The 26,226-nt window shown below is 35.2% G+C and overlaps 1 protein-coding gene across 5 annotated transcripts in view; it reads right to left on the reverse strand.

Moving 5' to 3' along the window:
• The window catches only part of LOC110256428 (uncharacterized), a 1,007,420-nt gene that overhangs the window by 310,409 nt on the left and 670,785 nt on the right, over positions 1 to 26,226 (reverse strand). For all 5 annotated transcript variants that reach the window (XR_014824871.1, XM_084991378.1, XM_084991380.1 and 2 more), the window contains one exon: positions 17,898 to 18,026. Coding sequence is in view for 4 of the 5 variants with exons in the window: in XM_084991378.1 (XP_084847504.1) it covers positions 17,898 to 18,026 (129 nt within the window). In the remaining variant the exon portion in view is untranslated. The remainder of the gene's footprint in view (positions 1 to 17,897; positions 18,027 to 26,226) is intronic.

The following is a 26,226-nucleotide window of genomic DNA, read 5'->3' on the forward strand; positions in this document are numbered from 1 at the left end:
AAATAAAGGTATAAAATAAATAAGGACTATATTTGTATTTAAAAAATCTAAGATACTATTGAACAGAAAAAAGCAACTCCTTGAAAAATGCATATAACATTTTAAACCCTATATAATAAATTTTTAGTAAATATATAGATATTCAATTACAATATAATTGAATTTAAAAGGTGTGGAAAAATACACATAAAATTACAAACAGAGAGCCATTCCTATGGAAGAGATTGAGGGACAGGGCCTGTGTCAGTGATCATCAGCGCTCTTTGTATTTGTTTGAAATTTTTGCATTAAGAGTGTAAGTGTTTATTGTTTATGTTATTAAAAATGTTATCCTCATTCAAAGAATAAAGAACATATTGTAACCTGTAAAAATGTAGAAAGCATGACCCACAAAAACTTGGCTTTGAGAACCTGTGAGCTTTGAAATGTCTCCTTACAAAATTCCCAAACTGCTTCCTTTGAAGTGTGGCTCTTGGACCAGCTGCATCAGCATCAAGGGAGTTCTCAATTAGGCAAATTCAGACCTCCTTGATCAGAAATTCTGAGGGTAGAGCCCAGCAATCTATGTTTTAGCAACCCCTCTATGTGCTGCCAATACACTCTAAATATTAAACATTACCATTTTAATGAGGTAGAATCAGAAAGGAGTTTTTTAACAATTCAGTTAATATAATTAAAGAGACTGCAATCTAACTGTACAATTATTGTTAAAACAATGGGCAGAAAATATTAACTGCAGTAGGGGCACCGGTGCAAACATGAGTTGTCTACTCCAAATGTATTCATCTTTACTAAAGAGAATCCCAATTTATTTCTCAGTCTGTCTCAGAGGGTGGCCAGGTTAACCAGCTCTGGACAATGTAATGTAAACAGCTATAAACATTTTAAAAAGCATAAAGATTCAGCTGCAGTTTTTTTTTGGTTTGTTTTGTTTTCCTGTTTTTTGCTTTTTTTCCTCCCTCCTTTCTCCTTTTTCTCCCCTGGCTTTTGATTAGGTTGCCCATAGGAATGATGAGGAAGAAAGTGATGTGCTAAGGAAGGAAGAGAAATTGCAGCTGGCTATGACATTTTTGACATCATGGTCACCATTTCACAGGCCCACTACAGTTTATCTTCAGACTTCAAAAGTAAACACGTGGTAAAGTTACTGTCACTTCAGGCGATTGAAGGCAATCCTAAGCAATGTAGCAAATAATACAGAGGTTCAATTCGGGTCAGTAAAATGGAGTAAAATAAAATGGGATGTTGGGAAAAAAAAAAAAAAAAACAGAGAAATGAGGTAGATAAAATATATATGGGGAAAGAAAGAAAAATTGATAAGAGATCAATAAGAGTATCATTCTATTTAATCTATGCTTTAGATTCTATAAATTTAGATCTGAATTTTATACTTACTACCCTGTTATAAATGTGCCTGTCAGTGGTAGTCTCAGGCAAAAGCCCCGAGACTTGTGCTTCTTGTTTGTAACCTAGCCACACTTTAGACATACAGATAGAAAGTTTTAGGAAGATAAGATATAGGACTTCATTCTGCTTTACTGCTTCTTCTTTAAGATCTGCAGTTTCTGGCAGGCCTCAGCCATAACCAGTAGCCTCTTTTCACCCTTGCCTAAAAAATTCTAAAAGAGTATGGATATCATTTGTAATTATATATATATAATATATATTTTATATATATAATATATATATTAAAATATTAAAAAAATAGTTCCATTATTTTACTCTTTTTTTGTTTTCCTTTGGCTAGAACGATGACACCCCAGCACATCCTGGCCCTGAATCCCATAAGCAATGGGAACTCTTTCCCCTAGACAGGTAGATGTCACTCTCTCACACTTTTGAGTTCTTGATTTCAGATATAGTTGTAATCCAGTGTTGAAAAGCCTTTCTCCACATGACTTCTGACTTCCCATTACAAAGGTGGGCTCATTCAATATGCTTTCTTTGTGTAATACTGTCTGTTGATGGCCATGCTTTCACATCTACCCTGGGGCCAGTAATGTATTCATTTCCAAAGAAAACTCTTTGCCACTTGTTTTCCCCTTTCTTACAATAGCAGCAACAATTCCAGCTTTGGGCATGAAACATGAACGGCACTACTTACTATTAGATCTGTGCCAACTTTCTACAGCCTTATTTTTTTTGTGCTTCCACCTCTGGGAAAGTAGATTAAAGAAATAACTTGCAGTAACATTTATACCCATAATCTGAACATTGAGAAGACACAGCTAAATGTATGGTGGGGAAATTTTTGTTGTTCAACATGATTTGGAAAGTACAAAAAAAAAATAACTCATTAAGGTAACATCTATTAACTCCATTTCCTGACCTCTCCAGTACTTTAGAATTAAACTGTATCCCTTCAATGTCTAGGGACACAGAGCTTTTCTAAACCAGAATACATCTGCACTATAGCTCCTGTGATTGTTTCCCAAGGCATTTTATCTAACTCTAGCTAGTGAAGTTGGATATGTTTATGAAGATAGGCTGCATAAATGGCTAATTTATCCTCTTTATATTCATACAATGATGTGCATATTTTCTTCTATAAAGGTCAAAGAATTTTATACTTTAATAATAACATCCCAGAAGATAACCATTTTCTCGGCTGTTTCTATTTTCTTGAGGGAAAGCTGAAGCATAAGAAGACTTTGATTTTTGTACCTAAGTGTAATGCTCCAACTGAGCACATTTCTCCTCAAAAACAATGAGTGGTCCTTTTGATATTGACAAGAGCTCTATAATTCCAAGAGAATTAGGTTGAAAGGCGGAACGGAAATATGGCGCCTTGAATGTTGAGCACTGGTTCTTAAGTGTTCTTTGCTTTTTTTCTGTTATTAACTGTGTAGACTTTGCTCCTTAACTTCAAGAGAATCTGTGCCTGTTCACGGGAGGCTGAAAATGTCTCAGAAAATTTCAATGAGTTCTTACAAAATTAAGACGCTTCCATCCACAAGCATATTTCTCCTCAGTGATGACTCAGTGATTGGTGCAGGTGGCATCTTGATTAATAATACATTTCACTGAAGTGTGACCTCTAACAAGCTGAAGCAGCTTTCCTCAATTTGGTGTAAATCAGCACAGTTTCCTCTATGTCCAATTTTTTTTTAGTCCTATAATGCATCTGGAACCCCTGGCATATTCTTGACCTATTTGGCATTTATTTCTGATAAGAGGGAGTCTTACAGGTACAGCATAAACTAATCTTATTCAATAACATACAGCTTCTGCTCTATGTGTTTTAGTCATTATTGATAAGTGCAGAATAATTTCATATCACAGATGCACTACTTGAAAACATGTAATAAATAATAAGCAGTTAATAAGTTGTAGGCAGTTCTTCCCTTTCTATTCTAAAAACTTCATTCTCTCCAGACTTTAACTCTGATTTTTGAAAAATTTTATATTTTAGAGTGGTAAGTGTTGTCATTTCACCTCTTGATATTTTCTCCAAAATGTTGACCAAAGTATAAAGACAAGGCAAAAATTATTAGTTTGTTAACATATTTCTTCCTCAGTTACTGAGTTTTAGATACATTTTATACAAAATTCTGACTTTGAGAAATGGACAGCCCATTATCTGCAATTTATTATTCTATATTTTTAAATTTATTGTTTACCCTAGTTACATGAAAATTACAGAATTCCTAACATGTAATGCCTGTGAGAAAAAAACTACCAATTACTGTAGTTTTTATACAACATTATTTTTGTTTTTAGGTTTACAGTCTCCTGCAAAATAGTTTCAAAAATCAGTCAGCAAATTTTTTTTTCTCTTCCTTTTTAGGGAAGTTAGATTTGCATGTCACAATCTTAATTTCATCCAAGATTTAGCAGACATTTGGTCCTGTCCAAAAAGTCCATAAGACATTTGGTCCATGTTAAGTGGTCCTTCAAATTTGATTCTACCTGAAATGTCTACGAGCGTATTTGGTTCATGCCAAATATCAAGGACTTTTTGTTGTAGGCCAAAAGTCTCCATGGATTCATGGATATTTTGGATAAGACCAAATGCACTGCAAGGCATCCAGGAATTTCCCAACATGCTGATACATATTGGTATACTATATTACAGTATGTTGTATTATATTGTATGCATGTATAAATACAAAGATATATTTTAAATGTATATTTATATGCATTTATATATGTATATTTTTAATTTTCATAGAGATAAGTTTACAATTAAAAGTAAGTTGACAAATTCATATAGGCCTATGCCCTTCAATCCAGTATCATTTAGAACAGTTTTATCACCCCAAAACCTCCCTCATGTATGTGCTTTTTTTTTTGCTTTTTAAGGCCACACCTCCAGCATATGGAAGTTCCCAGGCTGCCAGATCCAAGCCATGTCTGTGATCTACACCACAGCTCATGGCAACACAGCATCCTTAACCCACTGAGCAATGCTAGGGATTAAACCTGAGTCTTCGTGGATACCAGTTGGGTTCATTACTGCTGAGCCACAGTGAGAACTTCCTCATTTTGTAATCAGTCATTACTCTCACCCACAGTCTGGCAATACCAATTTGTTTTATTTTTTCAAGCATTATTGAGGTATAATTTATAAGTAAAATTGTATAATAAAGTGTACAAATGTGATGATTGATACAAGTATCACTGTGAAACTTCATTAACACATCCATCATCATGAATATTTACTTTTCATCAGGGAGGAGGTGAGAACATTTGAGTTCTACTCTCTTTCAAAATTCAATTATACAAGAAGTGTTATCTACTATCCTCAGTATTTGTTCATCTTAGTGAAAGTCTGTACACTTTTACTGATCACTCTCTATTTTCTTGTCACCTGCCCCTCGCAACATTCTACTCTCTAATTTTATGAGTTCACTTTTGTTTTTTTAAGATACCACATATAAATGCCACCATTCAGCTCACTTCATTTAGCATAATGCCCTCCAGGCTCATCCACATTGCTGCAAATGATAGAATTTCCTTTTTTTAAGGCCGAATAATATTCTATGTATATACCACAACTTCTTTATCACATTTATACATATTTTTCATACATATCATATGTAAATATATTCTAAAGAGTGCAGATAAACCTCTTTCAGGGAAAGATTGGGAGATGGGAAATTTTGCCTGCTCCCCCTGCACTGATCCCTGGGAGAACAGTTATGGAGTGTTTTCGTCACTGCTTAAGAATTGCTGCTTTGTTTGCTATAGCCTTACAGATGCAAGCCATACTGGCTTTCAAAGCTAGGTGTTTGGGAAGCCCTTTCCTCCAGTGGAAGTCTTAAAACTCAGAAGTAGATGTGCGTTCCAAACCTTTTGCTACTCACGGAGAAACTGGTCATGGGGAGGTGCCCTCAGACTGTGTGGTGCTATGTGAGTCTCTGTCTTTCCTACCCATTTATATGAGGGTATTTTCTCATTCATCTAATAAGTAGGACTAGCTCACCTAGTGCCAAGTCTCCTTCAGAGGAAACTGCTCCACATGTTACTAGCTATACATTCTTTGAGTCTGTGGAAGGAAAGATTTCAGAAGCCTTCTATGTTGCCATATTGGCCAACATCCCTGATGTACTTTTCACCAACTTATTTAATATACTTATAAGTTTGCTTTTTAAAGAACTTCACATAAATAGAATCATATGAAATGTAGCTTTTGGGGTTTGGCTTCCTTCACTAAGAAAAATATCTATAAGATGTGTCTATTTTATTGAGTGAATAAATCATTCTTCTTTTTTTACTGAAGACCACTATTCCCATTGTATGGGGTGAAACATGAACTATTTATCCTTTCACCTTTTAAAGGACATCTTGGTTTTTTCCAGTTTGTCAAGATTTTAAATTACAAAGTTTATATATATAAACATTTATGTACAGGTCTTATATAAATGTAAATACTTCTAGACAGTTTACTTAAATATAATTCATAAATGTCCAATGTACCTATTTAAAGTGTATATAACTTAGTATGTCCACAGATATGCATAATTGTCACAATTTAGAACATTTTTCATTACCTCAAAAAAGAAACCCTGTTCCAATTAGCCATTACCTCCCTATCTCTGCTAATACCTTCCCACCCTAAATAACCACTAATCTATTTTCTGTCTTGCCTTTTTTGGATATTTCACATTAAAAAAAGAAGGCTTTCTCTTTGTTTTTACTGGTGTACCTTGTCAACTTAAAGAAAAAAAGCATACCATGGGAGTTGTGAGTTTAAGTTTACTCAGGGTCTTACTGTGGACTACAGCCTGAGAGAAAGCCAAGTAGTGGTTCTGGTGAACTGTTCCACAGATGTAGAAGAGAAGCCAGCATATACATGATTTTTTTTTTTAACTAAGAAATACATGTAGTCAAGCATATATGGTGGTAAAAGATTACTGCTAAACACAAAGAACAAATATCTCAAGTTAATGATTTTAGTGCATCTCTATGTATGGGCAGAAGCAAGACTCTGAGGTCACTGAAACTCGTCCTGAGATACGCATCTAACTATCTAGGGGCCCATTATCCAAAGAACAAAGTGCCTCATTCTGTTTTTCATCTTGCATTCCTTTGAGGGTACACTGTTAGTGGGTAATCACAGTGGGTTGCAACTTAACCCCTGTATAACTGGTTGATGAGTAACCAGTCTCCCTTGTTTTGGTCATAAATTCAACCAGGGTTTAGGAGGCATTTTATTTATTTATTTATTTATTTATTTAATTTTATTTTTTTGTCTTTTTAGGGCTGTACCTGCGGCATGTGGAGGTTCCCAGGCTAGGGGTCTAATCGGAGCTACAGCTGCCAGCATATGCCACATCCACAGCAACGCCAGATCTGAGCCACTCCTGCAACCTACACCACAGCTCACAGCAATCCTGGATCCTTAACCCACTGAGCGAGGCCAGGGATTGAACCTGCAACCTCATGGTACCTAGTGGGATTCATTTCCATTGTGCCACGACAGGAACTCCAGGAGGCATTTGATGAACAATTTGTCCCACAGCACTAGGAAGCCTCATTCCTAGTTCAGGTAAGGATTTTATTGATAGGTCGTTCATGTACTATGTCTGGATAAGGCCCTGTTAATAACCTAAAAATTCTCTGGATCATCTGTCTTATTGGTCTATTATGACTCAGGACATATTTTTATATTTTTCTCTTGTTTCTTCTTCCCATATCTACAATTGCACTATTATAATTAATTTTATATAGAATTATATATGTGATCAAATGCCTCAAGACATTTAGCCATCATTGATTTTCAGATTTGGGCAATGCAAAAACAACAATCTTATAAAATTGATAGGATATAAGTAATACCAGTAATAACATTAATAAGGTCATGATATAGCAATAGGAGACACAAAGCATAAGCAGTTTAAAAACAATAGAAACAAAAGAAACCCAAATATTAGGACAATGATTAGTATAACTAGTTTCAATCTGGATTGCAATAAGACCCCAAGTCTAGAGGAAAGCCAGATGAAGAAGCCAAATTCTGGAGGGACCAGTTAGACAGAAAAGAGAAATGGTCCATCTATGTTTACAATGGTACAGTGCACCAACTTGTTGTAAGTTATAGTTAGCATAAAATAAAAGATAAAAGGTTTCCTCATACCAAAAAAAAAAAAAGAAAAAGAAAAAACAATCCATAAAGTTTAAAGGCTAGTAGAGTTTGGATCATGATTGTTGAATAGAAGGACAACAGCTACAACATGGGTGCTCACCTTGCCCCACAAACTCATCAAAAGTACACCTACATGTGGACCAATTTTCACAGAAAACTAACTGGTGACTAGGAAAATAATTCCTATATGAAAAAAATCTGTAAGAACGATTTCCATGTGACTGGGTAGGATGGAAAAAAAGGCATCAGGTTGGAACTTGACCCCTGGGAAGGATCAGATAAGAAGACAAGGCTCACACAGGTGAACCATCACCCTGGGGAATGAGCAGCTTGAGCCACAGACTTGGCATCCCAGTTATAGGGTCCTATGCAGAGGACAAAAGCTCCCTTGTCTACTTGGACAACTACTGAGACAGATATACGGGCTGGAAAAAGCTAGACTCTACCCACAAAGAGTGCATGGGCACTGGCTTGACAAAAATCAGGGTGGAGAAAGCTCTGCACTGGCAACTGCTACCCAGCTACACTCCCCAGTATAAGTGGAAGCGATACCTCAGCCCTGATTTCTCCACACAATAGCTTAGCATGGTTTATGGGCCAGTCAGAACCTAAGAAAAGACTCAAGTTTAGTTACACAAAGACAGCCCCAGGCCTGGGGTCTGGTCCATGTGGGTAGTGGTGGCCATTGTTATTGCTTACTCAAGCAGCAGTGGGAACCAGCTTGCCCAGGTCCCTTCTCCCAGATCTCACTCCTAGAAGACTGAGGCCTCTAGCCCAGCTCAGTTCATGCCACAGCTTGATGCTGGACTGGAGTAGAGAAGAACTGGGGGAAGAATGACAAAGAGGCAGCCCAGATTTATGATGGCAGCACAGTTACCTAAATTTCTACCACTAAAACATCATTAACCCCCATTCCCAGCCTAGCAAATTCTCCAGACCTGCCCACTCCTTGCAAGAGCCTTGTACTGGATTGTGGAAAACCGCAACAAGAGAGGGAACACAACTCCGGGCTGCACCTGAGTGGAGCCATGGATGCCTACATGGGTGTCATCTGCACCTCTGTGAGTCATGAGCCTTACTTGCTTCATCAATCCCTCTTTAAGAGCAGGGCACACAGTCCAGGAGAACAGAGTATGACTGAGCCAGAACTTTTGGCATCTAGTCTAACAACAAGGAGTGGACCCCACAACTGACAGGGCAGTGACTGTCTAGAAGCAAAGAAGAAGTTTCAACTTACACCCTGATCAGGCTTTGTGTCCCGCAACATCAGCCTCACCCCTCTATCAAGGTGATAGTTGCCAGAACACCCTGAGGAAAGACATGGATGGTATCCATATCAAAACCAGCTCTCATGCCAAGATGCTGGACACACACAGCCTATACAAGGAAGATCCCACCAAAAAAACTCCCTCAGGACCAAAACAGATAACTGTTTCTTCTAAATTCATAGAGATAGAGAAATTTAAGTAAAATGGAAAGACAGAAGAATTCCCAATTAAAAGAGAGAGATGAGTTCTTGCTATGGTTTTGTGGGTTTAAAAACCATCATAGTGTCTATGAGGAAGCAGATTCAATCCCCAACGTTACCACTGAGGTTAAGGATCTGGTATTACCACAAGCTGTGTCATAGGTCACAGAAGTGGGTCAGATCCAGTGTTGCTACGGCTGGGGAGTAGGCCTGCAGCTGTGGCTCTGATTTGAGCCCCATCCTGGGACCTTCCATATGCCATAGTTGTGGCTATAAAAAGAAAAAAGGGGGGGGGGAGGCAAGAGAAATTCCATACAAGAATAAACAATGAAACAGAGTTCACCAGTCTAACAGATACTGGATTTAAAAAGGTAGTATTAAAGTGCTAACTGAAGACTCAATATAAATGCAGATCACTGTGACAAGAGAACTAAAAACTATAAAGATAAACCAATCAAAAATAGATAATTCCATTTCTAAACTATGAAGCAGTCTAGAATTATGGAATACCTGACTAAATTATACAGAAAAATGAATTAGTGATCTGAAAGATAGAATAGTAGAAATTACCCAAACATAATAGCACACAGAAAAACAAATAGAAAATGAAAGCAACATATGAGATCTATGAAATAATATAAAATGTGCCATTCCATACATAATAGGGGTTTCAAAAGGAGAAGACAGAAAGAATGGGATTGAAATATATTTGAAGAAATATGGCCAGAAACTTCCCAAATCTAAAGAAGGAAACAGATATCCCTATACTAGAAGCACAAAGGGTTCCAAACATAATGAGCCCAAACCAGATACGCATCAAGACATATCATAATTAAAATGGCAAATGTTAAAGATAATGGGAACATTTAAAGGCAGTAAGAGAAAAATAGTCATTTAAAAGGAAACTTCCATAAACCTATCAAATGATTTCTCTGCAGAAATTGTGCAGGCCAGAAGGGAGAAGCATGATATTTCAAACAGAAAGGGAAAAACTTGAAATCTAAGATACCACCCAGTAATATTATTACTTAGAATGGAAAGTGATATATAGAATTTCTCAGACAAGAAAAAACTAAAAGCATTCAACATTATGACATTTACCCTATAAGAAACATTGAAGGGTCTTAAATAAATGGAAAAGAAGCAAGAATCTATAGGAAAGGAAAAATCAAAATAAGAAAGGCAAATACATAGTGAGGATTGAAGATCACTTAAATAAGCCAGTACATAGATTAAAAAAAATAAAAAACTATAAAATTTAGCATAGCTACAACAAATAGTAAAATAATAAGAATGAAGATGTAAAATAGGACATCAAAATCACAAAATATGGGAGAAGGGAATAAAAAATGTAGATCTTGGAGTTCCTATCATGGCTCAGTGGAAATGAATCTGACTAGTATCCATGAGGACTCAGGTTTGATCCCTGGTCTCACTAAGAGGGTGGAGGATCCCATGTTGCCAGGAACTGTGATGTAGTTTGCAGATGTAGCTTGAATCTGGTGTTGCAGTGGCTGTAGCATAGGTTGGCAGCTACAGCTCCAATTCCTAGCCTGGGAACCCGCATATGCTGCAGGTGTGGCCCTAAAAAGGCCTTCATCCCAAAATGTAGTTCTTTAGAATGTGTCTGAACTTGAATAAATATCAGTTTAAAGCAAATAGATATAGTTATGGCTTGATACACAATGAGCCGCAGGGTAATCATAAATCAAAAATGTACAGCATATTTGTGCACAAAAAAACAAAGAAACTCAAGCATACTATGAAAGAAATTAACCAAACCACTTAAGGAAAAACAAAAAGAAGCATAAATGAACAAAAGAAGAACTAAAAAACCAACTGGAAAACAAGGAATAAAATGGCAATAAGTACATACCTATCAATAATTATTTTAAATGTGAGTGGACTAAATGCTCTGAACAAAAGACACAGAGTGGCTGAAATATACTATCCACAAAAGACTCACTTCAGGGTAAAAGATACATGCAAACTGAAAGTGAGAGAATGTAAAAGAATATTTCATGTAAATGGAAATGACAGGAAAGCAGGATAGCAATACTCATATAAGATAAAAATACTTTCAAATAAAGGCCATAAAGAAAGACAAAGAATGTCATAATATAATGATAAAGGGATCAATACAACATATACACCCAATATAGGAGCACCTAAATATATAAAGCAAATGCTGACAGACATAATTGGAAAAATAGCAAAAACATAAAAATAGTAGGAGACTTAATATCCTACTGGCACCAAAAGACAGATCACCCAAACAGAAAATCAATAAGGCAGCAGAGGTCCTAAATGACACAATACACTAGGTGGATGTCTACAAAATACTACATTCTTTTAAAGAGTATACAAAAAATTCTCCAAGAGAGACTGCATACCAGGTCACAAAACAAGCATCAACAAATTTAAAGGGATAGAAATTCTTTCAAACATCTTTTACAATTTGTATGAAATTAGAAATTAACTACAAAAAGAAAAACAGGAAAAGAACAAATACATGGAGACTGAACATTCCACTAAAAAACAAACAATGTCAACAATGAAATTAAAGAAGAAATCAGAAAATACCTCAAGTTAAAGGAAAATAAAAACACAGTCTTATAAAACCTCTGGGATGCAGCAAAAGCAGTCCTAAGAGGGAAGTTCATGGTGATACAGATATTCCTCAGGAAACAAGAAAAATCTCAGATAAACAGATTAACTTACCACCTACAATAATTAGAAAAGAAGAACAAAAAAAAATTCTAAAGTCATCAGAAGGAAGGAAACAATAAAGATAGGAGGAAAGAAATAAAACACATACCAAAAAGCAATAGAAACAAATCAATAAAAACAAGAGCTAGTTTTTTGAAAACATAAAATAGACAAACCTCTAAGCCAGGATCACCAAAAAGAGGATTGAAATTTAAAAAATGAGAAATAAAAGAGCAGCAATAATAATCAATACCATAGAAATACAAAAAAATCATGAGTATATTATGAAGTTATATGCCAACAAATTGACAACCTAGAAGAAATAGATGTGTTTTTAGAAACATAAAGCCTGACAAGACTGAGTCAAGAAGAAAGAGACAGTTTGAACAGGCCCATCACTAGAAGTATAATAGAACCTGTAAAAATAAATAAATAAAAACAAAACAAACAAACAAAAAAATCCCCTGCCAGCAAAAGTCTAAAACGTGACAGCTTCACTGAGGAATTTTAACAAACCTATAAAGAAAAACTTATCCTTCTCAGACTGTTCAAAAAATCTAAAGAAGTAAGACTCTCAAATTCATTCTATGTGGCCACCATTGCCCTGATATCGAAATCAGATAAAGACACACACACACACACACACACACACACACACACACACACACACACAAAGAAAAGAACATTACAGGCCAATATATTAGATGGATATAGATGCAAAAAGTCCTCACCAAAATATTAGCAAACCTAATTCAAAAATACATAAAAAGGATCATGCACCATGATCAAGTTGGATTCATTCCAAGGTCACAAAGATGGTTCAACATATTCCTATCAATCAGTGTTACACAAAAGTAAATGTGATAACAAAGGAAAGACAAAAACAACATGATCAGCTCAACAGATTCAGAAAAAAACATTTAAAAAAATCAAAATCCATTCATTATAAAAACTTTCATCAAAATGTGTATAAAAGGAATATATCTCAATATAATAAAGACCATTTACAACAAAATAATAGCCAGTGTAATATGGAAAGCTTTACCACTAAATTTAGGAACAAAACACGGATGCCCACTCTTCCTGCTTCTAACTAACAGAGTACTGGAAGTCCTAACCACAGCAATTAGACAAGAGAAAGGAATAAAAAGTATTCAAATTGGAAGGGAAGAAGTAAAACTGACACTATTTGCAGATGATAAGATACTCTATATAGAAAGAACTCTACACTCACCACAGAAAAACAGTGAGAACCAATAAATGATTTTAGTAAGGTATCATGATATGATTAACATATAGAAATCTGTTGCTTTTCTATACACTAATAATGAAATATCAGAAAGAAAAAGTAAAAAAAAAAAAAAGTTGTCTAAAAATAAAATAAAATACCTAGGAATAAACTTAACCAAAAAGATGAAAGATCTATACACTGATAACTGTAACATACTGATAAAAAAAATTGAAGATGATTCAAAGTAATGGAAAGATATTTCATGCTCTTGAATTGGAAGAATAAATATTGTTAAATAGTGATACTACCCAAAACAACCTACAGATTTAATGTAATCTCTATCAAAACACTGAGGATATTTTTCACAGAAGTAGAACAAATAAATCTAAAATTCATATGGAGCCACAAAAGACTCATAATTGTCAAAGCAATCCTGGGGAAAAAATAACAAATATTGAGGTATAACCCTTTCAGACTTCAGTATATACTATAAAGCTATAGTAATCAAAACAGCATAGTATTGGCATAGAACAGAATAAAGAGCCCAGAAATAAACCCACATACCTTTGTTCTACAAGAAAGGAGGCAAAAATGTGCTATGGAGAAAAGGCAGTCTTGGCAGCAAGTGGTGTTGGGTAATCTAGACAACTACATGCAAAATAATGAAACTAGAACATTCCCACAGATCATATACAAAAATAAACTCAAACTGTTTTAAAGACCCAAATACAAGATGTAATATAATAAAACCCTTAGGAGGGAACATAGTCAAAAGATTCTTTGACGTAAGTTGTAGCAATATTTCTATCACCCACCCAAAGTAAAAGAAATAATGTATCAATTTCTTATCTTATTTGGGAACTAACTAGATGTTCAATAAATTCCCATCTTTTAATGTGGCAAAGCTAAAATTTCAAGTTACCAAAAATATTTGAAGAAACTACTTTTTAGTAGCCATACCATAAAACCTAATTATTCTTTAAAGAGTTCGCCTAAAACTTTCATCCCATTTACATTTATTTAATTTACCTGTTTCCAACAAATGTATATAGATTACTCATAAAAACTTCATGACACATTAGACAAAGTCAACCACCATCCCAAGCTATTTTTTTTTTTTTCTGACAAATTTTGTAGCAGAGATAGCATAAAATTACTTGACTGGTAAGCCCAGGTAGAATAATGGCTTTATATTTAATGTTAATAAATATAAAGATGTGTCTACTTAATATCGTCAAACTTGCTTTTATTTACTAAAGATTGATTTTAGATCATGTGGAAAAACATTTGGGTTAATTTTTACCAATTTAGAAATATTTAATTTATAATTGCTGACTTTTAAGCCAAATAAATAGAGCTCTTTGTGAATTAGACTTTGGTGAGAGAGACTTTCCAGCAGTTTGTACCTTTAAAAAGGCCTCTTCTTCCCCCTGCCCTTGGTTTTAGGTTGTACCTGTTTGAGTTAACTAGCCTTAGTGTCAGATCATTGTGAGCTGTATTTACTTTCTTTCTTTCTTTCTTTTTTTGTCTTTTTAGGGCCATACCCATGGCATATGGATGTTCCTGGGCTAGGGGTCGAAATGGAGTTACAGCTGCTGGCCTACACCACAGCTATAGCAACACAGGATCCAAGCTGCCCCTGAGACCTGCACCACAGCTCACAGCAACGCCAGATCTTTAACCCACTGAGCAAGGCCAGGGATAGAACCTGAACCCTCATGGATGCTAGTCAGATTCCTTTCCACTGAGCCATGATTCGAACTCCTACATTTCTTTTTTTGTTTGTTTGTTTGTTTGTTTTTGTCTTTTTGCCTTTTCTAGGGCCTCTCCCACGGCATATGTATGTTCCCAGACCAGGGGTCTAATTGGAGCTGTAGCCGCTGGCCTATACCACAGCCACAGCAACATGGGATCCAAGCCACATCTGCGACCTATACCACAGCTCAGGGCAATGCTGGATCCTTAACCCACTGAGCAAGGCCAGGGATCGAACCCGCAACCTCATGGATGGTTCCTAGTCAGATCTGTTAACCACTGAGCCATTACAGGAACTCCTGATTTGTAGAAATTTGGAAGACAAAGATGGTTGCTTTTAATTCCCCATAAAACTGGGCTGCTGTTTAAATGGTATCCAAAGACTGATATGCCCAATTACATTTTAAAAATTTGTTTCCTTTTATCAGTGAAAAGATTTCCAACTAAAATGGAAATCAAAAGATTTTCATATTCTAGAACTTCAGGGCTCAATATATCATGTCTTCAAAAAGTTTGCACATTCAACAAGGGCATTCAACAAATGGCCCTTTGTTTTCAAAACACACAATTTAACCAGACTAATTTACCCTAGAGGTAGAAATCTCTGTTTCTATTAGCCTCTAAATATTAGCTCACAGTTTTCACCTCACATTGTTTGGGCTCAGGTAACTCTACGGGTTCCCTTTAGCATGTTTAATTAACATTGCCTAAAAGGGAAATTTAGGTGCTCTATTCTATAATATCAGGCAGGAGAAGCATTCCTCAGTGAGACATAATATATATGCCTACAATATAATCAGGCAAAAGAGATGCAACCATCTTTCTTACATAAATGATATATTTGAAATGGTTCAAATACACCATTTTTCTTATAAATTTCAGCTCAATTCCATCAACTCTTAAATCTCTTAATCATAGCATCCGTTAGAACCCCATCAACAAATCTTAGTCTTAAAAGAGGTCCCAGATACTTTTCCTTTCTGTGCCCCATCTGTTTTATCCATTCCTATATAAAAGACTGGGGTCTCCAGTGAGGAGTTGAACCAAGGGTCCCAGGAACCTTGGTCAATCCTTAACTTGATTAATTAGCCTAACTTCTACTCCAGGGAATTGCTGGTCAGGTTACTCAGTATAATATTTTCCTTCTAGCATTTTAAATTTCTGCAAACTTGCATAAAGAGAGTAGACTTGGGCTCTTTTAATGTTGGGGAGACCAAAAAGGGGCCCTTTGTTTTAAATACATCAATACCTATTTTATGTATCTCATTTCTTAATAACCATCTAAAGATTTTGAACCTGCTGGCACTAATCCTACGGCTTTCCCCTTAGTAACCCTTTAAATTACCTTTTTAATTAACCTAATTAACATTAATTAGCCTAATATTTTTATTAGCATCTGTAAGAGCCACTGAAGGGATGCCTAGACCACAAAATCAAATAGGTTCCAGAAGAAGTCTTTCTTTTTTTTTAATAAGGGCATTCTTAAGGTTGGCCATTATGCTTCTTTGCATCCAAATTTTAATTTGGTTGTTCCCTAGGTATCAATAAAATAGCTGTTTATAATGAGAGCTTTCTAGAAGTAAAAGATTTATACATTTTTCTTGCTTAAAGGATCTATCATCTGGCCATGGACAAGTAGAATCTTAACTACTCAAACCAATAAAATGGAAGAGTCATCCCCACCATAGAGGGCATTATATGCAGTCTTCACAAGATCCAGAAAGTCAATCCCCACCCCCTCAAAAAAAGTCTAGAAAGTAAAAGAGTTTATTACACAATAGACACAGAGAAGGTTGAGATGATAAAGGCCCCTTATAGACTTATAACAAATTTCCCTGGGAGCTGGCACACTCAAACAAAGAGATATTTGACTGGCTGCTGGATATACACCATGTATGTACTTTCTAGATAGCAGAGACCAGAGAGTTTGCTCACTGGTCAGTACACCAAGCTCTTAAGACATAGAAAAAGATACCTAAGGAAGATCAGGCAGAAAATTTATGCTAATTGCACAGAAAGGTAATACAAATTCCTTCTAGAAAAGCTTTGATGTCTTAAGATCAGAATTTTGAAAAAAAAAAAAAGTTTTTTCAAAATGGCCAAAAACAAACATATTTTATCAGCCTTTAGAATTATTGTTGCCTTCTATGCAAAATCAAATTCGGTGTCATAAAAGGAGGTTCAGAGAAAGACATACAGCGTTGTGGTGGACGTACAGAGAAACAGGAAGGAACAGAGGGAAAGACTCACCCAGCATCAGAGGAATTTTTAAATTTTGATATGGTTTCAAGCAATTTATTTTTTACTGATTTCCTGTAAAGAGGTTTCCTTACCATTTCCTCTTTTAGAAGCATCTAAATACCAATCGAAACAATACTTCTTTAAGTTTTTCATTCAGTCTTTCTAATCTTATAGCCAGCTTTCTCTAGCTGTGCAACAACAACAACAACAAAAATTGGAATGTCAAAAGAGCTCCATCTCAGCCATTTCAGGATGAGATCTCCTTTAGATCCATTTTAAGCAAGTACTTGTAAGTATAAGCTTCATACATACATAAACCCAGCTGAGGTATCTGTCAAGGAGGGGTTATCTGACAGTTTTTCTTCTGTTTAGAAGGCTTTATTTCACATTTTAAAGTTGGTTTTTCAGGATAAAATTACCTTTGAAAACTTTGTGGTGGGATGTTTATGAGCTTAACCCCTGTAGCTGTCACCCAAGAGTCATTTCAGTTCTTTAACTATCTGCCTCTGGTATTCTTAAACCTGTGGGCACTAGGAAAATTGGATGGCCAATCCATATGTTTGTATCCCCAGAATAATTTTTTTAAATTAATGAGAAAAATTCCCTATGGGATTGCTGTGTAGTATGACGACTTGACTCTACCACTGCCATAAATGTCTCAGTTGTCTGAAGAAACTATAACAGGCCAGGGGGAATGGTATCCCTTTTCTTTGGAACTGAAAGATCTCATATGGTACCTTCAGTTTTATTTTGACAAACTGTTAAAGTAGCCAACTAAAGGAAAGATGCCAGGTCAGCCCTGTATCTAATTACCTAGTCAAAAGTTTCCCAGAGTCTTTCAAATGAGCAACCTTCTCAGTGTCTGTCAACCTAGAATGCAGACATCTTTTCCTAAAGATACTCACCTAGTTGTTTGGACTTGATGAAGGATGTAGACAGGCAAAAGGGCCTCTTGCTATACCAAGGCTCTGGATCCTTGTAGAGTTTAGGTAAAGAAGAGCACTCTGTTCTAGGTCCCTTCATGGTCACCAAAACTGTCAAAGAAAAATGCACAACATGAGAGTTGTGAGATTAAGTTTTATTCACACCCTTTATTCAAGGTCTTACTGAGCACTATAGCCTGGGAGAAATCTATGCATAAGCTCTGAGTAAACTGCTGCAGAGATAGAGAAGAAGCCAGTACATATATCCTTTTTTTGGCTAAATATAGTCATGTGTAAACCTGGGGAAAAGATTGTTGCTAATCGCAAAGAACAGATATCTCAAGACAGTAACATTCAAATAGTTAAAATAAGTACAATAAGCCTATTATTCCTAAGACAAAAAAAAAAAAAAAAAACAAGTCACATGGACAATAAATATATTTTAAATGAAACTGAAAATCGAGCAAACATTGCATTCAAAAATTGTGATAAATTGGAGTTCCCGTCGTGGCGCAGTGGTTAACGAATCCGACTAGGAACCACGAGGCTGCGGGTTCGGTCCCTGCCCTTGCTTAGTGGGTTAACGATCCGGCGTTGCCGTGAGCTGTGGTGTAGGTTGCAGACGCGGCTCGGATCCTGCGTTGCTGTGCTTCTGGCGTAGGCCGGTGGCTACAGCTCCGATTCGACCCCTACCCTGGGAACCTCCATATGCCGCGGGAGCGGCCCAAGAAATAGCAACAACAACAACAACAACAACAAAAAGACAAAAAGACAAAAAAAAAAAAATTGTGATAAATAGCTGAAGCAGAATTTAGAACTTTACTAAAATACATTTATTAGAAAAAAAGAAAGATTAAAACTTGGTAACAACCTAATTACTATAAAGGAACATAAAAATAATATAAATGAGGGCAGAAATCAATATGATAGAGAAAACTAGCAACAAAATCAATATTAACAACACCAAAAATTGGTTCTTTGAATATATAAACAATGTAGAGAAATCTATGGCAAAAAGAGATCATGAATGAAAGAAAAAGAAGCTAACAAACAAAATACTGAGCAAAGTAAAAGGAAGAAATAGTTGCCAAAGAAAAAAATCAGGATTGAAAAAGTAATAAAAGTTCATTTCTCCTTAAAATGCAGAAAGTAACAAGAGAACACCTAACAATAAAGAGTTGATTTATAAAATACTACATTTTATTCGAGTGAAAAGTGTACCTGTAGTTGTAAGAAAACTGAACTCTAAAAATTTTAAGTCTTGGAGTTCCTGCTGTAGTGTAGGTTGCAGCTGCAACTGAGATTCAATCCCTGGCCCAGGAAATTCCATATGCCATGCACATGGCCGAAAAAAAAAAAAAATTACTGAGTTCCCATTGTGGTTCAGTGGGTTACAAACATGACTAGTGCCTATGGGGATGCAGGTTCAATCCATGGCCTCACTCAGTGGGTTAAAGATCTGGTGTTTCTGTGAGCTGTGGTGTAGTCATAAACATGGCTTGGATTCCACATTGCTGTGGCTGAAGTGGAGGCTGGCAGCTGTAGCTCATTCTAGCCTAGGAACTTCCATATGCCATAGGTGCATCCCTGAAAGAAAAAATTACAAAAATTATAAGTACCTCTGGGGAGAGATGAGACTGATGGACTGTTTCACATTTGGAAGAGCACAAGAAGAACAGTGGCAGTCATTAAAGTGGATGAGAACATGAAATGTTAACAAATTCTTAAAGGTCATGTGTGCTAGCGCATCAAGGTGAGTCTGTACACACTCATTGGCTCTTTTTGACAGTCCAGTGAAGAAAAACAGGTTCTTTTGAGAAAGATCAAGAAGCATAGAAGAGGATTAAGCATAGCATTGGTGTCACAGGCAGTTAGGAGGTGATGAATGACTGATGAGGAAAGGAACAAAACCCTACATGCTTCCCTGGATCCTGATCTACAGAGAATAAAACTGAAGCCTCTGAAAGAAGGTCCAAAAACTCTCTCACTCAGAGGCTAAGTTTAAGTTCATATGTTCACGCAGAAGAGGTATGAGCAAAATGCATTTGCTAGGATAGACAAAATGCAGGAAAATGGACGAAGAGAAGGATACCACGTAAACTATGTAGAAATGTTATAAAGAAACAAAAAGATGAATCAATGATACATTCCATTCACGAGCACATTAGCTCAGGAAATAGTTGAAGAAATGAAAGCAAAGTTTCTGCAAAGAGCAAAAAACAATTGTGGTAGTTTTCCTGTGTTGATGTAATAAATTACCACAAATTGGTGGCTTTCTTTTTTTTAAAAAAAAATCATTCTTTCACAGTTCTAGAGGCCAGAAGCCTGAAATCAAGGTGTATCCAGGGTCATACTCCCTATACAAGCTCTAGGAGAGAGTATTTTTCACTCTTCCAGTTTCCTGTGGCTCCAGATATTCCTTGGCTTGTGGTTACATAACTCATTTCACATGGCCTACCCTCTGTGTCTCTCTTCTATGTGTCTTTTATAAAGACACTGGGCACCAGATAATCCTGGATGATGCTATCCCAAAATATTTTAATTAATTACATTTACAACATACTTAATTACCTTCCTTCCAAATATGGTCACATTCAAAGGTCTCAAATATTAGAGTGAACATATCTTTTTGGGGAGGGGGCATCCTTCAACCTATTACAGAAACTAACCACCAATTCAAGAACTCAGTAGAATAAAAATCAAAGAAAAATAAATCTATGTACATGATAGCTGAACTGCTGAAAATGAAAGATAAACCACTAAAGCAGCCAGGAGGATGAAGGAGGTACTACTACATATAGAGAAACAAAGAATTATAGCAGACTTCCAGTCAAAAATTATACATGTCAGAAGATAATACAATGACACCTTTTTGGTATTGAAAGCAAAAAGAAACACTTTCAAAATGAAGATGAAATAATCTTTTCAGCCAAAAAAATGACAAAATTCTCTGCTGAAAGTTGAGAAATACTTAAAGAAGTTCTTCAAACAGAAGGAATACGATACCACACAGAAACTAAGATATTATGCATGCACACAAAAATACAAGTACACACACATATACACATGCACACACACAATACAAAGATGCACATAATAAAGAGCGCTGGAAATGGTAATATCATGGGCCAAAGTAAAAGGCAACTGAAAAAAAATATATTTTTTGTTTTTTTCTTTTTAGGGCCACATGTGTGGCATATGGAGGCTCCCAGGCTAGGGGTCAAATCTGAGCTGAGTCTGTGACCTACACCATAGCTCACAGCACACCAGATCCTTAACCCACTGAGCAAGGCCAGGGATTAAACCCACATCCTCATGGATACTGGCTGGATGTGTTACTGCTGAGCCACAACAGGAAATCCTAAAAAATTTTTAATCCCTTCATAAGATAATTGAATACCTAAGATAAATACAACATTGTATTTTGTGGTTTATAACATATGTAGAGTGAAAGTGTGTAATAATATAGGTAAAGTTCAAGATATTCACACTATATGACACTATATGATTGGGAGGACAAAATCAAGGTTAAAAATGTATTTTATAGGAGTTCCCGTCGTGGCGCAGTGGTTAACGAATCCGACTAGGAACCATGAGGTCGCGGGTTCGGTCCCTGCCCTTGCTCAGTGGGTTAATGATCCGGCGTTGCCATGAGCTGTGGTGTAGGTTGCAGACGCGGCTCGGATCCCGCGTTGCTGTGGCTCTGGTGTAGGCCAGTGGCTACAGCTCCGATTCAACCCCTGGCCTGGGAACCTCCATATGCCGCGGAAGCGGCCCAAGAGATAGCAACAACAACAACAACAAAAGACAAAAAAGACCAAAAAAAAAAAAAATGTATTTTATAAATCCTAGAAACCAATAAAAATTAAAAGAATTATAACAAGTTAATAACACATATAAACTGATAATAAAAATTCAACTAATTTAAAATAAGTCAGAAAAAGAAGAGTATTGAGAACAGCTTCCCCAATTAGAAAATAAGATAGTAACTTCAAACCCAACTATATAAAAATTGCATGAAATGTTCTAAATAGCCAATTAAAAGAGATTATAAGTCTGGATAACAAATAAAGACCCATACTACATACCATGCAAAAGAAATACACTTAAAATGTAAGACATAGGTTAAAAGTAAAAAGATGGAAAATTATATACAATGCAAATTCTGATCAAAAGAAATCAGGAGAAGCTATAGTAGTATTAGTGACAAAGTAAACTTCAGAACAAGATTCAATACCAGAGATAAAGAACACATAGATGTATAAATACAGATACACACACAGGCACACACACACATACAACAATTAGATTAGTTAAGTTCTAACAATTCAAAATGTGTATACAGGTAATGACAGAGCTTTAATAATAAAGAAAAGCAATGCTACAGCTAAAAAGAGAAAGAGTAATTTACACGTATTGTTAGAGTCTTCAACATGTCTCTTAGAAACCGGTAGAACAGATAGATGTAAAAACAGTAAGAATATAGATTTGAACAAAACATCATCATGATTGACCTAATTGACATTTACAGGATGTCCTATCCAGCAACAGCAAATTTACAGGATATCCCATCCAGATCCAGCAACAGCAAATACACATTCTTCTCAGGTATACATAGACCATGGTAGATCATATTCTGAATTATAAAGAAATCTTGATGAATTTAAAAGATTGAAATGAAACAAAATGTTCTACAATCATAATAGAATTATACTAGAAACCCATAACATAAAGATCTATGAAAAATTCTTAAATATTTAGAAATTAAACAGTATACTTCTTTGGTCAAATAAAACATCACAAAGGAAAATAGATAGTACTTTGAAAACAAAGAATTCATATAAAAATTATGAACATATGAAAATTTATGAGGTACAGTTATTATGGGAAAATTTATAGCATTATATTGCTTTTATTAGAAAAAAAAGTCTGAAGTCTGTGATATAATTTTATACCATTAGTTTTTTTTAAAAAGAAGAGTAAATTAAAACCTAATGCCAGTGGAAGAAAAAAATGAACAAAAATAAGAGCAGAAACAAATGATATTTAAAACACAAAAATCAATGACGCTAGAAAGAGATCAATAAAACTAATAAACTCCTAGTCATACTGGTCAAGAAAAAAGAAAAAAGGAAGAAACACAAATTACTACTATTAAAAATGAAAGAGGGACATCACTGGAGATCTACAGACAATAAAATTATAAGGCATTATAAACAAACATCACAATAAATTTGATAATACTGATAAAAAAACAAATTATGTAGAAGAACACACTGATGAAATTTATTAGAAAAAGTATAAATGCTATGATTAATGCTCCTGTATCTTTTAGATAAATAGAAGTTAAAGTTAATAACTTACACAAAGTTTAGAATCTAGACCCAGATTGTATTACTTGCAAATTCTACAAAATATTCAAGGAAGAAACAATACAATTTCTATACTAATATTATCAGAAAATAGAAAATATTTTCCAACTTAAGTATTACCATGAAATAAAGAGCATGCAGACATTACTCAAAAAAAGAAAAACTACAGTTTTACAGTCATCTGTCTTATGAATTTAGAGACAAAAGTTCCTTTACACAGTGTAAACAAATATTTCACATTACACTGGTGATCCTAGTCCACTTAATAAGGCTGGGGGGAAAAATGCACCAAAAACATTAAAAACTGAAAAGTAATAGGTAAAAATCTCTTATTTGTAGACAATATGAGCATCTACATGATAAATCCCAATAAATTTATAGAGGCCATAGAATATAAGTTTGATATAATAAAATCAATAATGTTTGTGTATGTTGAAAATGTAGAAATTATTTTAAACAAAAATCCAAAAATTCCCAGGAAAATGAAATGATCCCACATCTTCCTGAGGAAGGAGGAAGCAATAGTTCCTCCTTCCTCAGGAAGATCTCACACATGCTCTCCCCTCTCAAGAAATCTTACATTCTTAAAGTGAGTTAAAAGCCATAGAGCTAACTCAATTGCTGTAAATAAATTATTATACGGAGTTTAGTTTAACGCTCAACTTGATATCTAATGTTCCATACACTGGGTAAAATCCTCAGCAAGGACATTAAGGAAGATGCCCATTTGTACATTCTGTTATATAAATTCCCAATGGAATTAGTTTGCCAATAAATAGGAGATAAAAATAGCCTTTACTAGTTAAATCACTTGACTTCTTAATGTTGAACAACAGATCATATGAAATACAGGTTCCATTGTACCTGACAGGAACTCTTTTCTCCTAAATGCTCTTAAGGCTCCCTGCCTGAATTTCAGCAGGTCTCACATCAAATTTTACCTTTTCTTGGCCACCATATATCTAAATAACCCTCCCTTATTCTTCTCCAGTCACTCAACCACAACCTCCTATTTCATTTTTATTTTAAAAATACTCATTATTAGGAGTTCTTATTGTGGCGCAGCGGAAACAAATCCGACTAGTATCCATGAGGACGCAGGTTCAATCCCTGGCCTCACTCAGTAGGTTAAGGATCTGGCATTGTTCTGAGCTGTGGTGTAGGTTGCAGATGTGGCTTGATCCCATGCTGCAGCTCCAATTTCACCCCTAGCATGGGAACTTCCATAGGCTGAGGGTGCAGGCCCTAAAACAAACAAACAAAAACATTCATTATTATCTATAGTAACACAGAGTTAAGATGTTATTATCTGCCTCTCTCACTAAATAAAAAAATTTCTTGAGAATTGAGTTGAACTTTTTTTTTTTTTTTTTTCACAGCCATGGCCCTAGCATTTGAAACCTAGTGCATGACTGAAGTTTAATAAATTTTTATTGAATTAATTAATAATATTTAGAAATCTCTGAAATTTCCTTGTCCAGTTATTTACTCATGTATTTTGTTTTCTTTCTATAATGTAAGCTCTTAAGAATAATAACTATGTGTATCTTCTCTACTGCTGAATCCTCAGATCTTATATCAGTTCATAGCACATAGGAAGCACTCAGTTATTGTTTTAAAATTCCAGAAAGTATCCATGGATTCATGATTACAACTAGGTGATGAATTTCACTTTTTAAAAATGTTTAAGTCCATAAACAAAACAAAACAAAAAAGCACTTTTAATATCTTTATGAAGCTAAAATGGTATTTTTCATGTATCCATTAATTTCATAAATCGTTCTTCTGGCTGTACATTACAACATGTGACTTGAATCGTAGCACTTGTTTATATGATTTGTGTCAGAGAATACTGTAGTTAATTAACCAAATTTGCTTGACTCAGATTACACCTGTTTCTTATTTCCAAGGGATTAAAAAATGACATTTAAAAATAAAATGTCCTGTATCTCATTTTAGGTGATGATTGTTTTGAAGCAGGTATTAAATTATTTCTGTCTCAATTATTTCTTCATCATTTCTTGAGATAAATTGTATAGAGAAATTTAACTAGTGAAGTAGTACAAACATCTCCATAGGTTAAGTAATGAACATTTGTATGATGCAAAAGTAGCAGTAAGCAAGTGTTTGGCAAACATTTAGTGATCAATGATAAGAACTGAGGATACTTCAGAAGACAAGAGAAATAATATGCCATTAGTCCCTTAGAGCTCATGGGCACCTATGAATAAATTACAAATATGCCACAGGTTAGACAGGGGACGCTGTATGTAAGTTTTAACACTGTGAAGTTCAAGGAAGTAGAAACTAAAAACCAGGAATATTGGAAAGATTGGCCACTTAAACAAGCTCAAACAAGACAAAAGAGAATTAATCATAATTTGCCACACAAGACGTGAATTTTGAGACATCTTTCTTAAATAGGAATGACTTCTTGAAAATGATATTTCTCTACTGAGATCCATAATCCTGGAAAGAAACATCTATGGATTTATTAGGCATCACCTAGAACTTCCACCTAGAACTGACTGAGGCGGCAAAATTCTATAAATGTGATAATTAGTCTTACTAATTTTCAAAGAATTAAGAATTTAATTATTAGAAAATGTGCTTTGAAAAATTTTGGTAAAACTGCTTCTAAAGTCCATTCATATTGAACATTATTAGCTTCAGTGAAGCAAGTTTGCTGTAGCTCTTGGTGTGTTTTGTGTTTTGTTCCTCTTAATATTATTCTAATTTTTCTAGGGCTTCAAGAATAGCATTAAACTGCTAGGAGCGTGGCACATTAAACAATTCTTTTTCTCCAGAAAGTAGGAAAGATAGTCATATCAATGTAGCACCTTAAGAAAAGGAGGGATTTTAATATACTTTATAATTACATTATGCTGTAATTACTTTATATTATAATCCTGAGTCTATTTTAAGTCTCAAGGTCCTTG

The sequence above is a fragment of the Sus scrofa genome, chromosome 13, assembly GCF_054392235.1.
Source record: "Sus scrofa isolate SSC_HxYL_T2T_F1_AM1 chromosome 13, Sscrofa_HxYL_maternal_Yorkshire_Landrace_v2.0, whole genome shotgun sequence".
Lineage (NCBI taxonomy): Eukaryota > Metazoa > Chordata > Mammalia > Artiodactyla > Suidae > Sus > Sus scrofa.